The 17,005-nt window shown below is 36.1% G+C and overlaps 1 protein-coding gene across 1 annotated transcript in view; it reads right to left on the bottom strand.

Annotated features, from left to right (window-relative positions):
- Positions 1 to 1,376: 1,376 nt before the first annotated feature.
- The window catches only part of LOC142342530 (uncharacterized), a 44,663-nt gene continuing 29,034 nt past the window's right edge, over positions 1,377 to 17,005 (bottom strand). The window contains exons 2-5 of the mRNA XM_075393883.1: positions 7,770 to 7,890; positions 3,042 to 3,374; positions 2,506 to 2,542; positions 1,377 to 1,572 (exon numbers count right to left, since the gene is read on the bottom strand). Coding sequence (XP_075249998.1) covers positions 1,510 to 1,572; positions 2,506 to 2,542; positions 3,042 to 3,374; positions 7,770 to 7,890 — 554 coding nt within the window. The 3' untranslated portion in view covers positions 1,377 to 1,509. The remainder of the gene's footprint in view (positions 1,573 to 2,505; positions 2,543 to 3,041; positions 3,375 to 7,769; positions 7,891 to 17,005) is intronic.

Consider the following 17,005-nt stretch of genomic DNA (forward strand, 5'->3'; position numbering starts at 1 on the left):
CAGCATACTAAAATCTGATGAGCGATACATCTGTTTACGGTGGTTAAGTATGATTTCTTGATTTGGTTTTAATCACAAGAGATATTATATCCAAGAAATCTTTGTGACATATTTTTTCTGAGGTCTTCAAAAGAGATTTAAAGACAAATTAAATCTAATGCACCTTTTTCAAATCTAATGCACCTTTGTAGAATTTTTGCAAAAAAAACTGAAAAAATATTTTCTTTTTGCAGCATGAGTTGAAAAAAATGTCCAAAATTTAAAAGTAATTAAACGCAGAATAACAATTGGCCGCTTTTTACAAATTGTTGAGTGAATAAATGTAACAAGAAAGTATAGTTTCTATTTCTTTTTGCACAATGTTGAGACCCAGACCAAAATTGTCTCTAATCAGACCGTCCCAGACAAACGTGACTTCTGACCAGCCCCACCCACCCAGACCGCAGTGATCTCTGACCTCACCATCGTGCGCTCGAAACTCCGGTTTGCTCGAAATGCGCCCGATAGTCTCCTCTGATTAGGCGATCGTGCGATCGAAAGTCACTTCTGATCAGTCTAATGTGCGCTCAAATCTGCCTGTGAGCTGACAAGTTTGCGCTTGATTCCTCCTCTGATCAGACTCAAATGCGTTCGAAGTTGGCTATGATCAGACTCAAGTGCGCTCAAAATAGTCTGATCCGAGAACATGAGCAAATCTCTAATACCGCTATAATAAATTATTCAGCGTTCAAAAAATTATTCTTTTCAGTTATATATTCAACTAAGGAAAAACCAATATTAAGAGTACTGCTAATGAAAATAAATCCTGTGTCGAAAAAATAATTTATTTAGTGTGCTTTTGCTGTACGTTTCTGTAGATGTGCACCATCTTTGGTGCACTTGATAGAAGCACCTAAATAACTTTCGGTAAAAACCGCGTTAATCTACAATTAATCAAAGCTACTTCTAAAGGGGACCACCATTCGCCATTAGCTGGACCCCTTGTTTCTGATCAACACCATTAGATTCTAGATGAGTCTCTGACCAGAGGGATGCTGTATTGTTGCCTCTTGATAGGGCCAACTCTCTCAGTAAAAAAGATCAAAAAAGAAAAAAAATGATTGCAATACCATCTGATCAGACTAAGAGCGCTCGAATCCACCTATGATCAGACAAGTTCTAGACCATTGTCCAGACTAAATTGCGGTGGAACACTTTTCCAGAACAAGTCATTCGAGCGTATGATGCGCATGTGTGAGCTCGAAGACGTTCTAATCAGATTTATAGTCGGTCTGGACAACTAAACCTGGTTAACTACTTATAATTAACTATGATTTTCTATACATCACTCTCTAGAAACACATTCTTTCAACTATGCTACAAAGTACTGTCAATTTACTCACGCTTAACTAATGAAGAATTATTATTAAGTAAATGAAACTGATTGAAATCAGACTCTAATGCTCTATTGAAGCGACTCCCAGACTTTGATAATCTAGATTGCAGCAAGTTCTCGTTGATCAATTCGCATTAAACAAGTGTTGAGTAGAAGAATTCGTTTCTCAGGCGATCATAAGTTGCCACGCCAACATCCTAAAGAGAAATTAAACATAAATCTAAATGTTAATGAACAATAGTAAAAGATCTGTGCCAGTCGGTTCTAATTCTTTTCACCCCAGTTCACTTAATCCCCCATAATTTATACCATACCTTTTCATCCATATTTAATTTCCCCACAAACTTCTGTCTGCAAATTTATTTACCCAAATCCTACCTATCCCTAATTTGGCATTAATCGATAAACTTTCTACCCAGACACTATGAGCATCCCTTTTTTGAATGTTGATTGTACCACTTACATATAGAATTAAAAACGAGTTTAAATGGGGTCAAAAGCGAGACACGGTAAAATTTACTATGAGCAGCTTGCTGTTATTCAGTACAAAATCTGTTTTATGGCATAGAAATTAGTAAAAATTAATGAATTGTATTGAATAAACGGAAAGATCCGATTTATTTAATCTATCCTTTTTAGAGACAACGATCAGTAACAACGCTTGTAATATAGAATTACAGAATTTTCACAACTAGCCAATCAGCATTGAGAAGTTTTTCCTTCTCTGTTCTGTTTGTTTTATTTCATGAACTACGTTTACCACATTTAGCATAAATAAAAGATTAAGCCTATATGAAAACGAGTAATTTTATTGTAAAGCTGCTTACATAGTCGGCTGTGATAGATTCATATCAAGGCGAGACGCTGAGGCATGGCCATGGCCACATTGAGGAGTGATAAAACACAACTAATCACAATGAATAAGTAGGAACATATTTCGTTGATTTTAGGCCAGTAGAAAGCTTTTTTACTATACCCCAATTTTTTCAAATTTTCTACATTAATAGACGTCAGCTTTAATGCTTGTTACACCTACAGGAGCTGACTTTGAGTGTTTTGTGGGTGCGAAGCTTGGAGTAAATTGATGAACGCGCTTTACTCAAATTTGCAATAAATCAGAAGTACGTAACCTGGTGTGAAATTTGAGCCTCTCTGCTGGTTTGAGTTCTGAAACAAATAGTTCTAATTTTTATCAGTAAAAAATAATCAAACCATAGGAAAACGAAAAAAAAAATAGTTTGAAATTGGTGAAAAGTAGGCTAGTCCAGAAAAGAGATTTGTATAAGGTCGGATATGAAAGGAAGCTGAAAACCAAAGATGAAAACCAAAAAATCAATAAACTACTAGCCAAAAAACGCTTTTCCCTTTATAGCCTCCAGACCCAAAAATATAATCTCCATTATGGAATATTTGCGGTTACCGCGGGGGGGGGGGGGGGGGGGGGAGGATCTACATCACAACTAAGCTGGTGGAGGGGCTATAACGGGAAAGAACCCGCAAAAATATTTTGAAATGAAATGAAATGTGTCCAGGTCAGTCATAAACTATGAACAGTATGAATTTATTTATAAGGCAACATTTTTAATAACTGTTCAAAAAAGACAAAAGATACCATCCATAGCTTGGGCGAGATGTGCTATTTTAGAAACTTTTGTAATATACAAACCCGTTTTCCGTTCCAGGTTTTGGGCTCTTCTCGTACCCACTGTCAAAATTATACAACCTCTTATCGTCCCAATTTCCATTTTCACCAGTTGAAACTCTTTTTACAATCTGCTGTCTGTGTCCCGATAGCTGGTGTCTGCCTCCCTCTGGCATAAAACCCTGGGTTCCATTATCTGTTTTTAGAGTTTCGAATTTGTTCACGAGTTCAGCGACGCTCAATCGACGTTCGTCCCAAAATTCCGAAGGGCTCTTTTTCAAATTAGGTATCGTTTGTTGTTTCTTCGAACTGCAGTCACTGTTAGACATGTTTATTTCTGCACTTTCTTGTTGCCAACTTAAATGAAATAACGATTATTTCAGTGAGTATTTGCTAAGAAAACAAAAAAAACATGACTACAATTTCATATATTTTGAAAGAATCCAAACAATTCCGATTACTAAAACCAAGAGGAAGAGAAATATGATGGTTGCCGACAAATTTCAAATGATATGACTGTACAAAAATATAACAGCTTATTTAATTTAATGGAAAAAAAGGTATGCAATGTTACGTCCAAAGCTGAGATGCCTGCCAGACGGAATTGGGTACGCCCAGAGTGTTCCAGACAGATTGAGTCTATGTCCACAATTTTCCGCTACGTGCTTACGTGCTTATGCAGTGAATCGGAACTTGATACACCTTGATAAGACATGCAGGATCTTGGCATTTCTTGCAGAACTGGAAATATCTTGCCAAAAACTTGAAACACCAACATTTCTTGGTAAATTTGATAAGATCTTGGTAAGATCTTATCAAGATAGACCCAGAAAATTTCTTGACAGCTGTTGACAAAATCTTGACAAATCTTGATAACACTTATTATATATTCTAATCGATGCTCGACGTATCTCGTCCCCAGAAAATAAATCAAAGTCTTTTGAGAACTCAACAAGTGGGGGCATTCTTGGTGGCGGTCCTGTATAAGGTGTGTACTATGTACATACCGAGCTTGTACCCACTTAAAAAGTTCATTATACTAAAAAAAGTAGGCTCAATTTTTGGTTAATAAACTAACGGGAGCTGAATTTTCCGATAGTTCTTGATAATTCTTGATAATTCTTGCTTAATCAAATGAATTTGTGCTAAATTTTGTCCAAAGGTGCTTTTCAATTTTTACAGCTTGGTATATCTTGCCACGTCATGGTTAATCTTTCTTGGTAATCTTGCCAAGATCTTGTTTCTTGATACCCATGCAAAGATCATGCAAGTTCGTACAAATCTTGATATTTCCATGGCAAGTACCGTGTCAAGATGTTGGCAAGATTTACCAAGATTTAGTATGTTTCTTATCGAGATGTATCAAGTTTCAGTTCACGGGGTATTTCCAGACTACATGCTCTCATTTCCAGGCTTTTATGCTTGCATGTCCAGGTTTTCATACTTTTTACCCGGGCCGAAGATTTTCCCCAAAAATAACGGGGAGAAGAGTGTAAAGAGTGTAAAAATAATATTTTTACACCGTTAGTGCTCCGCTTATTAAGGGTGGACAAAGTGTAATTTAAAAGTGCAACTTTAAGATTTAATGGTAGAATAAGAGTGGATTAACTTTTTTCTACACTCTTTGGATTACACCATAAAAACTATGTGTTACGCTCTTTTGATTACACAATAACAACTTTTTACACTCTTCCCATTACATCATTAAAACTAATTGTTGCACTTCTGATTTGAGAATGGCGGGGTGCGTTTGAAATAACATTGTCTGGAAAAATAGATGAAACCGGGCCGAGGAATTTGGCCAAAATTATGTAAGATCAGCGGCAACTAGCGTTGACAAGTCGGAAAATTCACCGCAATTTCTTTACATAATTTTGCGTTGAATGCGTTGAATTTAAAGACAAAAATTCAACGCATTCAGCGCAAAATTATGTAAGAAATGGCGGTGATTTTTCCGACTTGTCAACGCTAGTTGCCGCTGATCTTACATATTTAGCGTTGAATTTAGCGTAGATCTTACATATTTAGCGTTGAATTTAGCGTAGATCTTACATAATTTTGCGTTGAATTTACCGTTGATCTTACAAAAAATCAACGCGTAGAACTCTGGGTATAGGACTCGAACCACTGACCTCCTGTTTACTTGTCGCCTCTTCTACCATTGCGCCACCGTACCTTGGTTTCCTTAAGAGCCGAAATCCTTATAAAGCGTAGATCTTACATATTTTGCGTTGAATTTAGCGTATATCTTACATATTTTGCGTTGATTTTAGCGTAGACCTTATATATTTTGCATTGAATTTAGCGTAGAACTTGCATATATTTCGTTGAATTTAGCCTAGATTTTACAAATTTTTCGTTGAATTTAGCCGAGATCTTACATAATTTCAACGTATTCAACGCATTTATCATGTGAGAAGTACTAGGAAAAATTTAAAATTTTTTTAAAGTTTTGAAAAAAATTTGAATTCCTAAAATGGTTTGAAATGGTTCTTGCACCGTAAGAGAGCAAATGGTTATTTTTTGCTGACTTCATTTTTCTCTATTGTGCAGTATAGGGGTCGAAACAGTAAAAAAATTAATTGTTTGAAAAAAAACTTGAAAAATTTGAAATCTTCAAATGGTCTGAATTGGATTTTGCACTATAAAAGAGCATTAAAAAAGGTTTTTTCTGACTTCTTGTTACTCACCTTTGGCGTATACGGTTCGAAATAGTGAAAAAATTACATTTTCGAAAAAAAGCTTGAAAAAGTTTTGAAATCGTAAAATGGTCTGAAACGAATTTTGCACTAAAAAAGAGCACTAAAAAGTGATTTTTCTCACCTGTGCAGTATAGGGTTGAAACAGTTAAAAAATTAACTTTTTGGAAAAAAAACTTGAAAAATTTGAAACCGTAAAATGGTGTCAATTGGATTTTGCACTATAAAAGAGCACTAAAAAAATGATTTTTCTCTGACTTCACATTTCTCACCTTTGCAGCATAGGAGTCGAAACAGTGAAATTGATTTTTCGAAAAAAAAACTTGGAAAAGTTTTGAAATTGTAAATTGGTCTCGAATGGATTTTGCACTATATAAAAGAGCACTAAAAAGTGGTTTTTTGCTGACTTCGCTCTTCTCACCTTTGAAGCATAGGGGTCGAAACAGTGAAAAAATTGACTTTTTGAGAAAACACTTGAAAAACTTTGGAAATCATAAAGTGGTCTGAAATGGAATTCAAAAAATTCAACCTTAAATTTGTAAGATCTAAGCCAAAATTCTACGCAAAATATCTAAGATTGGTGTTGAAAGCGTTGAATTTATGTAAGATCTACGCTAAATTCAACGCTAAATATGTAAGATCTACGCTAGAATTCAACGCTAAATATGTAAGATCTACGCCAAAATTCAACGCTAAATATGTAAGATCTACGCCAAACTGCAACGCAAAATATGTAAGATTGGCGTTGAATGCGTTGAATTTATGTAAGATCTACGCTAAATTCAACGCTAAATATGTAAGATCTACACTAAAATTCAACGCTAAATATGTAAGATCTACGCCAAAATTCAACGCAAAAAATGTAAGATTGGCGTTGAATGCGTTGAATTTATGTAAGATCTACGCTCAATTCAACGCTAATTATGTAAGATCTACGCTAATATTCAACGCTAATTATGTAAGATCTACGCCAAATTTTAATGCAAAACATGTAAGATTGGCGTTGAATGCGTTGAATTTATGTAAGATCTACGCTAAATTCAACGCTAATTACGTAAGATCTACGCTAAAATTCAACGCTAAATATGTAAGATCTACGCCAAGATTCAACGGAAAATTATGTAAGATTGGCGTTGAATGCGTTGAATTTATTTAAGATCTACGCTAAATTCAACAATAAATATGTAAGATCTGCGCTAAAATTCAACGCTAAATATGTAAGATCTACGACAAATTTCAACGCAAAATATGTAAGATTGGCGATGAATGCGTTGAATTTATGTAAGATCTACGCTAAATTCAACGCTAAATATGTAAGATCTACGCTAAAATTCAACGCTAATTATGTAAGATCTACGCCAAAATTCAACGGAAAATTATGTACGATTGGCGTTGAATGCGTTGAATATATGTAAGATCTACGCTAAACTCAACGCTAAATATGCAAGATCTACGCCAAAATTCAACGGAAAATTATGTAAGATTGGCGTTGAATGCGTTGAATTTATGTAAGATCTACGCTAAATTCAACGCTAAATATGTAAGATCTACGCTAAAATTCAACGCTAAATACGTAAGATCTACGTCAAATTTCAACGCAAAATATGTAAGATTGGCGTTGAATGCGTTGAATTTATGTAAGATCTACGCTAAATTCAACGCTAAATATGTAAGATCTACGCTAAAATTCAACGCTAAATATGTAAGATCTACGCCAAAATTCAACGCAAAATTTTGTAAGATTGGCGTTGAATGCGTTGAATTTATGTAAGATCTACGCTCAAGCGTAGATCTTACATAAATTCAACGCATTCAACGCCAATCTTACATAATTTTGCGTTTTTTAGCGTTGACACCTCGGCCCGGGAAAGGCATGAATGTCTTTGAATTAAGTCAGAGACATTCATGTGTTCATCTTTATTCCAGACAATGTAATTTCAAACGCACCACGCCATTCTCGAGCCTTCGTCTTCAGTCGCTGGACATATCCGATTTCGGTCTGCAACCTCAGCCTGGGTTTGTAACTATCTGTAAAGTTTATTCGCAAAATTACCTTTCCAAGGGATCCGGCTCAATTTTGTCAACGTACGTATGATTTTTGGCACTCAGTTTGGACTGGCCCAGAAGAACTGCCAATGAGCTCTGAGGTCGAGCCAGCCTTCGATCTTGCTGCCCTACAAATATGTTAGAAGGTTGAGAGCAAAAAACCTAAGGTAAATTGAGCAAAATATAAGCTTGGAATATCCTCAAAAGAAGCTCAACGTACCACTTCCCCCCCCCCCCTATTTGTTCAACGTATACTTGGCTAGATAAATAAAGCCTTTCGGAACAAGAAAAAGCAAAAAACGAACAGAAACTTTGCGAAACAAAGCACGTCTGAATAGTTTTTATCAGTAAAATCATGATTTAATTGGTCATTCGTTTATCAACTTTAGCGCAGCTAGTCTGAAAAATCAACATTTGAGGTCATTGGCTGGCCACTTACTTCCCTCGATGGAGATCAAATTGCAACACTTGGTTTTCTTTCGAGACAATAATAATAAAACCGATTGTAAAAAATTTCAACAGGAAATTTTAAAAAAGGGCGAAAATAGAGACAGCTGACATTTGTTGTTCTGCTTCTTGTCCAATACTCCAATATTTCAGAACAAAGATGTGATCTTGCTAGCTCACAAACGAGCATCTTACTATAAAGAGTGGGGAACATCAAAATATGTTACTCCTAGTCGAGAGAGGATGTTAATCTTGCAAGATCTTGAAAGATTCTTGCAAAAAACTGTTAATCTTGCAAGATCTTGCAAGAGGATGTTAATCCTGCAAGATCTTGCAAGAGGATGTTAATCTTGCAAGATCTTGCAAGATGCTTTCAAGATTAACATCCTCTTGCAAGATCTTGCAAGATTAACATCGAAAAACCTCCTTTATTGAATCGCTCTATGATGTTGCCGTTTTTTGACAAGTTTTGTGAACAAAATAGCTTTTAATGACTCTGGCTAGTTTGTTAGGCCCTGACAAACGTCATTTCAAAGCCTCCCGTGACATCCATCTGGAATTTTTTACTGTTTTACCTGACTTTTTTTTCAAGAAAAACCTTGTTTCTCTGACTCCAAGCATATAAAACCACCACAACGGTTCCGTAACCACTATCTTTATTCATAAGTAGCCAGATAAGTTGAATGACAGGCCTAGATCACGCGAAAAAGTTGATCATAGTTTTTATGTGGTGATAATATAACGGTTTTTGGTGATAAACTATGTTTATGGCGAAATTCGTAAATGGTCACTTTTCTTCGGCTTCCGATCCTTTCCAAAATCATTCTATAGCAAAACGGCACTTCTATTGAGCTTTAAAAAAAGCTGGAAAAATAAATATGGGGTGCAAAATTTTTTTGCCAAAAAAGATTTTTTCTCTCGGGCGTAAACAGAAAATTTCATATTGACATTACAGGTGATATAGCAGTAAGAAAGCAAAAATTTATAAAAAACGCTGTTTGATGGTTTTTTCATTAACAACGCTTCTAACGACTGTGGCTAGTTTCCTAGGCCCTGATAAACGTCATATAAAAGCCTCCAGTGACATCCATCTGAGCTTTTTTATTGTTTGACCTGACTTTTTTTTCAAGAAAAACACTCTTTCTCTGACTCCAAGCACATAGAACTACCACAACGGTTCCGTAACCACGATCTCTAATCATAAGTAGTCAGATGAGTTGAATGAAAGGCCTAGATCACGCGAAAAAGTTGATCATATGTTTTTTGGGGTGATATTATAATGGTTTTTGGTGATAAACTATGTTTATGGCTAAATTCGTAAATGGTCACTTTTCTTCGGCTTCCGATCTTTTCCAAAATCATTCTATAGCAAAACGGCACTTCTACCGGGGTTTAAAAAAAGCTGGAAAAATAAATTTAGGGTGCAAATTTTTTTGCCATAAAACATTTTTTCTCTCGGGCGTAAACAGAAAATTTCATATTGACATTACCTGTGATATAGCAGTAAGAAAGGAAAATCTTATTAAAAACGCTGTTTGATGGTTTTTTCATTAACAAAGCTTCTAACGACTGTGGCTAGTTTCCTAGGCCCTGATAAACGTAATATCAAAGCCTCCAGTGACATCCATCTGAGCTTTTTTTTATTGTTTTACCTGACTTTTTTTCAAGAAAAACGCTCTTTCTCTGACTCCAAGCACATAGAACCACCACAACGGTTCCGTAACCACGATCTCTAATCATAAGTAGTCAGATGAGTTGAATGACAGGCCTAGATCAGGCGAAAAAATTGATCATAGGTTTTTTTGTGGTGATAATATAATGGTTTTTGGTGATAAACTATGTTTATGGCGAAATTCGTAAATGGTGACTTTTGTTGGGCTTCCGATCCTTTCCAAAACCATTCTATAGCAAAACGGCACTTCTACCGGGGTTTAAAAAAAGCTGGAAAAATAAATTTAGGGTGCAAATTTTTTTGCCAAAAAACATTTTTTCTCTCGGGCGTAAACAGAAAATTTCATATTGACATTACCGGTGATATAGCAGTAAGAAAGCAAAATCTTATAACGCTGTTTGATGGTTTTTTCATTAACAACGCTTCTAACGACTGTGGCTAGTTTCCTAGGCCCTCATAAACGTCATATCAAAGCCTCCAGTGATATCCATCTGAGCTTTTTTATTGTTTGACCTGACTTTTTTTTCAAGAAAAACGCTCTTTCTCTGACTCCAAGCACATAGAACCACCACAACGGTTCCGTAACCACGATCTCTAATCATAAGTAGTCAGATGAGTTGAATGACAGGCCTAGATCACGCGAAAAAGTTGATCATAGGTTTTTTGTGGTGATAATATAATGGTTTTTGGTGATAAACTATGTTTATGGCGAAATTCGTAAATGGTCACTTTTCTTCGGCTTCCGATCCTTTCCAAAACCATTCTATAGCAAAACGGCACTTCTATTGAGGTTTAAAAAAGCTGGAAAAATAAAATTGGGGTGCAAAGTTTTTTTGCCAAAAAACCTTTTTTCTCTCGGGCGTAAACAGAAAATTTCATATTGACATTACAGGTGATATAGCAGTAAGAAAGCAAAATCTTATAAAAATTGCTGTTTGATGATTTTTTCATTAACATAGCTTCTAACGACTGTGGCTAGTTTGTAAGGCCCTGACAAACGTTATATCAAAGCCTCCAGTGACATCCATCTGAGCTTTTTTACTGTTTTACCTGACTTTTTTTCTCAAGAAAAACGCTCTTTCTCTGACTCCAAGCACATAGAACCACCACAACGGTTCCGTAGCCACGATCTCTAATCATAAGTAGTCAGATGAGTTGAATGAAAGGCCTAGATCACGCGAAAAAGTTGATCATAGGTTTTTTGCGGTGATAATATAATGGTTTTTGGTGATAAACTATGTTTATGGCTAAATTCGTAAATGGTCACTTTTCTTGGGCTTCCGATCCTTTCCAAAATCATTCTATAGCAAAACGGCAATTCTATTGAGGTTTAAAAAAAGTTGGAAAAATAAAATTGGGGTGCAAAATTTTTTTGCCAAAAAACATTTTTTTCTCTCGGGCGTAGACAGAAAATTTCATATTGACATTACAGGTGATATAGCAGTAAGAAAACAAAATCTTGTAAAAAACATTGCTTGATGGTTTTTTTAAAAAAAAAAACAGCTTTTAAAGACTGTGGCTAGTTTGTTAGGCCCTGATAAACGTCATATCGAAGCCTCCGGTGACATCCATCTGAGCTTTTTTTATTGTTTTAACTGATTTTTTTTTCAAGAAAAACCTTGTTTCTCTGACTCCAAGCATATAAAACCACCACAACGGTTCCGTAACCACTATCATTATTCATAAGTAGCCAGATAAGTTGAATGACAGGCCCAGATCACGCGAAAAAGTTGATCATAGTTTTTATGTGGTGATAATATAACGGTTTCTGGTGATATACTATGTTTATGGCGAAAGTCGCAATTGGTCACTTTTCTTGGGCTTCCGATCTTTTCCAAAATCATTCTATAGCAAAACGGCACTTCTACTGAGGATAACAGAAAACTGGAATAATAAAATTGGTGTGCAAAATTTTTTGCCATAAAACATTTTTTCTCTCGGGCCTAAACAAAAAATTTCATATTGACCTTACCGGTGATATAGCAGTAAGAAAACAAAATCTTATAAAAAACATTGTATGATGATTTTTTTTAATACAGCTTTTGATGACTGTGGCTAGTTTGATAGGCCCTGATAAACGTCATATTGAAGCCTCCAGTGACATCCATCTGAGCTTTTTTACTGTTTTACCTGACTTTTTTTTCAAGAAAAACGATCTTTCTCTGACTCCAAGCACATAGAACCACCACAACGGTTCCGTAGCCACGATCTCTAATCATAAGTAGTCAGATGAGTTGAATGAAAGGCCTAGATCACGCGAAAAAGTTGATCATAGGTTTTTTGCGGTGATAATATAATGGTTTTTGGTGATAAACTATGTTTATGGCTAAATTCGTAAATGGTCACTTTTCTTGGGCTTCCGATCCTTTCCAAAATCATTCTATAGCAAAACGGCAATTCTATTGAGGTTTAAAAAAAGTTGGAAAAATAAAATTGGGGTGCAAAATTTTTTTGCCAAAAAACATTTTTTTCTCTCGGGCGTAGACAGAAAATTTCATATTGACATTACAGGTGATATAGCAGTAAGAAAACAAAATCTTGTAAAAAACATTGCTTGATGGTTTTTTTTAAAAATACAGCTTTTAAAGACTGTGGCTAGTTTGTTAGGCCCTGATAAACGTCATATCGAAGCCTCCGGTGACATCCATCTGAGCTTTTTTATTGTTTTAACTGATTTTTTTTTCAAGAAAAACCTTGTTTCTCTGACTCCAAGCATATAAAACCACCACAACGGTTCCGTAACCACTATCTTTATTCATAAGTAGCCAGATAAGTTGAATGACAGGCCTAGATCACGCGAAAAAGTTGATCATAGTTTTTATGTGGTGATAATATAACGGTTTCTGGTGATATACTATGTTTATGGCGAAATTCGCAATTGGTCACTTTTCTTGGGCTTCCGATCTTTTCCAAAATCATTCTATAGCAAAACGGCACTTCTACTGAGGATAACAGAAAACTGGAATAATAAAATTGGTGTGCAAAATTTTTTGCCATAAAACATTTTTTCTCTCGGGCCTAAACAAAAAATTTCATATTGACCTTACCGGTGATATAGCAGTAAGAAAACAAAATCTTATAAAAAACTTTGTATGATGATTTTTTTATTAATACAGCTTTTGATGACTGTGGCTAGTTTGATAGGCCCTGATAAACGTCATATAAAAGCCTCCAGTGACATCCATCTGAGCTTTTTTATTGTTTGACCTGATTTTTTTTCAAGAAAAACGCTGTTTGATGGTTTTTTCATTAACAACGCTTCTAACGACTGTGGCTAGTTTCCTAGGCCCTGATAAACGTCATATAAAAGCCTCCAGTGACATCCATCTGAGCTTTTTTATTGTTTGACCTGATTTTTTTTTCAAGAAAAACGCTGTTTCTCTGACTCCAAGCACGTAGAACCACCACAACGGTTCCGTAACCACGATCTTTATTCATAAGTAGCCAGATGAGTTGAATGAAAGGCCTAGATCAAGCGAAAAAACTGATCATAGTTTTTATGTGGTGATAATATAACGGTTTTTGGTGATATACTATGTTTATGGCGGAATTCGTATTTGGTCACCTTTCTTGGGCTTCCGATCCTTTCCAAAACGACTCTATAGCAAAACGGCACTTCTACTGGTGTTTAAAAAAAGCTGGAATAATAAAATTGGGGTGCAATTTTTTTTGCCATAAAACATTTTTTCTCTCGGGCCTAAACACAAAATTTCATGTTGACCTTACCGGTGATATAGCAGTAAGAAAACAAAATCTGATAGAAAACGTTGCTTGATGGATTTTTTATTAATACGGCTTTCAATGATTGTGGCTAGTTTGTTAGGCCCTGATAAACGTCATATCAGAGGCCTCCAGTGACATCCATCTGAGCTTTTTTTTTATTGTTGTATCTGATTTTTTTTTTCAAGAAAAACGCTGTTTCTCTGACTCCAAGCACATAGAACTACCACAACGGTTCCGTAACCACAATCTCTATTCATAAGTAGTCAGATGAGTTGAAAAACAGGCCTAGATTGCGCGAAAGTTGATCATAGGCTTTTTATGGTGATAATATAACGTTTTTGGTGATATACTATGTTTATGGCGAAGTTCGTAAATGGTCACATTTCTTGAGCTTCCAGTCCTTTCCAAAATCATTCTATAGCAAAACTGCACTTCTACTGAGGCTAACAAAAGCTGGAAAACTGAAATGGGGTCCCAAAAATAATTTTTTGCCTTAAAACAATCATTGTCTCGGGCCTAAACGGAAAATTTCATTTTGACCTTACCGGTGATAAGAATACAAAATATTATTAAAAAAATGTTGTTTGATCGTTTTCTCACACAAAATAGCTTTCAATGACTGTTGTTAGGTTGTTAGGATCTGATAAACGTCATATCAAAGCCTCCAGTAATATCCATCCAAGCTTTTATTTTGTTTTGTCTGACTTTTTCCAAGAAAATCACTGCTTCTATGACTCGAAGCGCATGGAATCATAACAAGGGTCCAGTTATTTTAATCGCTAATTTTACATCAATATCTGATATATATCAGCGGTCTATTAGACCAAAAAAGGTGACCATAAGTTCTTTGTGGCGACAACAGAACGCTTTTCGATGGTAAAATATGTACAAGGCGAAATTCGAAATTGTAACTCTTCTTTAACCTTGGAACCATTCCAAACTCATTCTATGGCAAATCGGTACTATTAATTTACCGGCAAGAAGTACCATGTGTTGTTTTTTTGCGAAAACCATTTTTGGTTGTGCTAATACCGGTGTTTTCAGTTGTCTAACAAAGGAAATTGGCAAAAAAACAATGTTCGGAAGCGTTTTGTTTGAGTTATACCGTGACCACTGCTTCATATAATTAAAACTCAATAACATCGATACACAGTAAACAGTAAAAGACCAGTAGAAGTAATTTGTTTCATGATTTGATTGCACACAAAAGGTTTAAACGTCCAAGTTTTGAAGTTTCGAGAATTCGGTTTAGTCAGCTCCAAACTCTCTGTTTTCAGGTTTTTCCTGTTTCCGCTCAATCATGGGTTGGAAAACAGTGTATTTAGCATTTTTTAGACCTCCACTTGGCCACCTAACATGCTGATGATAGCTGAGTTGCGAATTTACAATTTATGAACTTTTCTTTGATTTTGAACGTTTTTTTTTATGCAAAAAGACAAACATTCAGTGAAATTGTAGTGCAGGGTCACGAAGACTTTTGAAAGAGTTGCATAGGTAGGAGTGACTCTTAGAATGGCCCGGACAACAAAAGTCCAGCCATTGAATTGCGTTGCAAAGGCTGGTATTGGTGATTTCGGGGTTTTGATGGTACTGGATCGAGTAATTTTCGAAAATTTCGATGAAATTGAGTGCTTTTGAAAAGTACTCCAAAAGTACTGAACGGAATTGAGCATGTGTGGTATCGTTGAACTCAACAAGAGCTCCTCTTTGTTTGAGCCACCGGTGAAGTGCGTAGTATTGGTCGCTGAGAAAATATTAACCCCTGAATTCAGGCAAAATGCTTAATTTTGACCCTCTTTTTCACCGCACGAATGGTACCTTTATATAAGTGGTTTTTGTAGATGTACTATAGCAATTTACAACCCTCGTCATCTCCACAGTTGAGCCCCATAAGTTTTCCTTTGCGTTTTTTGAAGTTGTGTGGGTGAAATTTGACGATGTACGTCGCGAACCAGGTCAAATTTAGGCTATGTTACAAAACGGTATTTTTGAAATATCTCATTGTTGAGTGAACCAATTTCTGTTCTGTTTGAAGGTTATGACAGGTTATATATTGCTGTTGAAGGCCCAGGGGACCGCGTAAAGGCTTTTGTGAACCAGAGTGTGATTTTTAGCCGGTACATGGGGCGCAATTTTCGACCCAAATAGTGATCAGTACCGAACCTGCGGAGATGGAAAAAGTATGTTAAAAAGGTACTTTTAGTGATGTTTATAGGTTATTTATAACGCCCACTATATGTAGTTACTCATGAACCACGGTTGTATGCAGGTTTTCTGGGATCTAGATGGTGTATTTTGCCGGTACAGGCGTCCTAACATCCGACCCTTATAGAGGGGGTACATAACGTGCGGAGATGAAAAAAGTGTGTTAAAAATGTCTTTTTAGTGTCGTCTATAGGCTATTTATAACCCCTATTACATGTAGTTACTCATGAATCATGGTTGTATGTAGGTTTTCGGGGATCTAGATGGTGTATTTTGCCGGTACAGGGGTCCTAACAACCGACCCTAATAGAGGGGGTACCTAACCTGCGGAGATGAAAAAAGTGTGTTAAAAATGTCTTTTTAGTGTCGTCTATAGGCTATTTATAACCCCTATTATATGTAGTTACTCATGAACCATGGTTGTATGTAGGTTTTCGGGGATCTAGATGGTGTATTTTGCCGGTACAGGGGTCCTAACATCCGACCCTAATGGAGGGGGTACCTAACCTGCGGAGATGAAAAAAGTGTGTTAAATATGTCTTTTTAGTGTCGTCTGTAGGCTATTTATAACCCCTATTATATGTAGTTACTCATGAACCATGGTTGTATGTAGGTTTTCTGTGATTTAGATGGTGTATTTTGCCGGTACAGGGGTCCTAACATCCGACCCTAATAGAGGGGTACCTAAGCTGCGGAGATGAAAAAAGTGTGTTAAAAATGTGCTTTTAGTGTCGTCTATAGGCTATTTATAACCCCCATTATATGTAGTTACTCATGAACCATGGTTATATGTAGGTTTTCGTGGATCTAGATGGTGTATTTTGACTCCATAGGGGGGTGGGGGTGATAAGTGGCCTCATTTTGAGCGATGGTACAAAACACCAAATTGTTGATTAATATGTGAACAGTAAAGCAAATCTGGTTCTGTTTTATTCACCAGGCTCGTCGTGTAGTGTACTACCAAACTGAGGGGGTCGCACATCGACTACTGTTTGATATTTGGATGGTACTTTGGCCCCTATTTTGGCCTCAAAATTGTCGTATGTAACACAGCGGTGGAGGCGATTGAAATGTGTTTAAAATGTACTTACGGAGTTGTGTATAGGCTATATAGACCCCTAATTATATGTAGTTTCTGGCAAGCTCAGTTTGTATACACGATTTTGGGCATCAAGATGATGTAATTTGCCTCTGTA

This window comes from Convolutriloba macropyga, chromosome 7, assembly GCF_964194025.1.
Source record: "Convolutriloba macropyga chromosome 7, txConMacr16.3, whole genome shotgun sequence".
Classification (NCBI taxonomy): Eukaryota; Metazoa; Xenacoelomorpha; order Acoela; family Convolutidae; genus Convolutriloba; species Convolutriloba macropyga.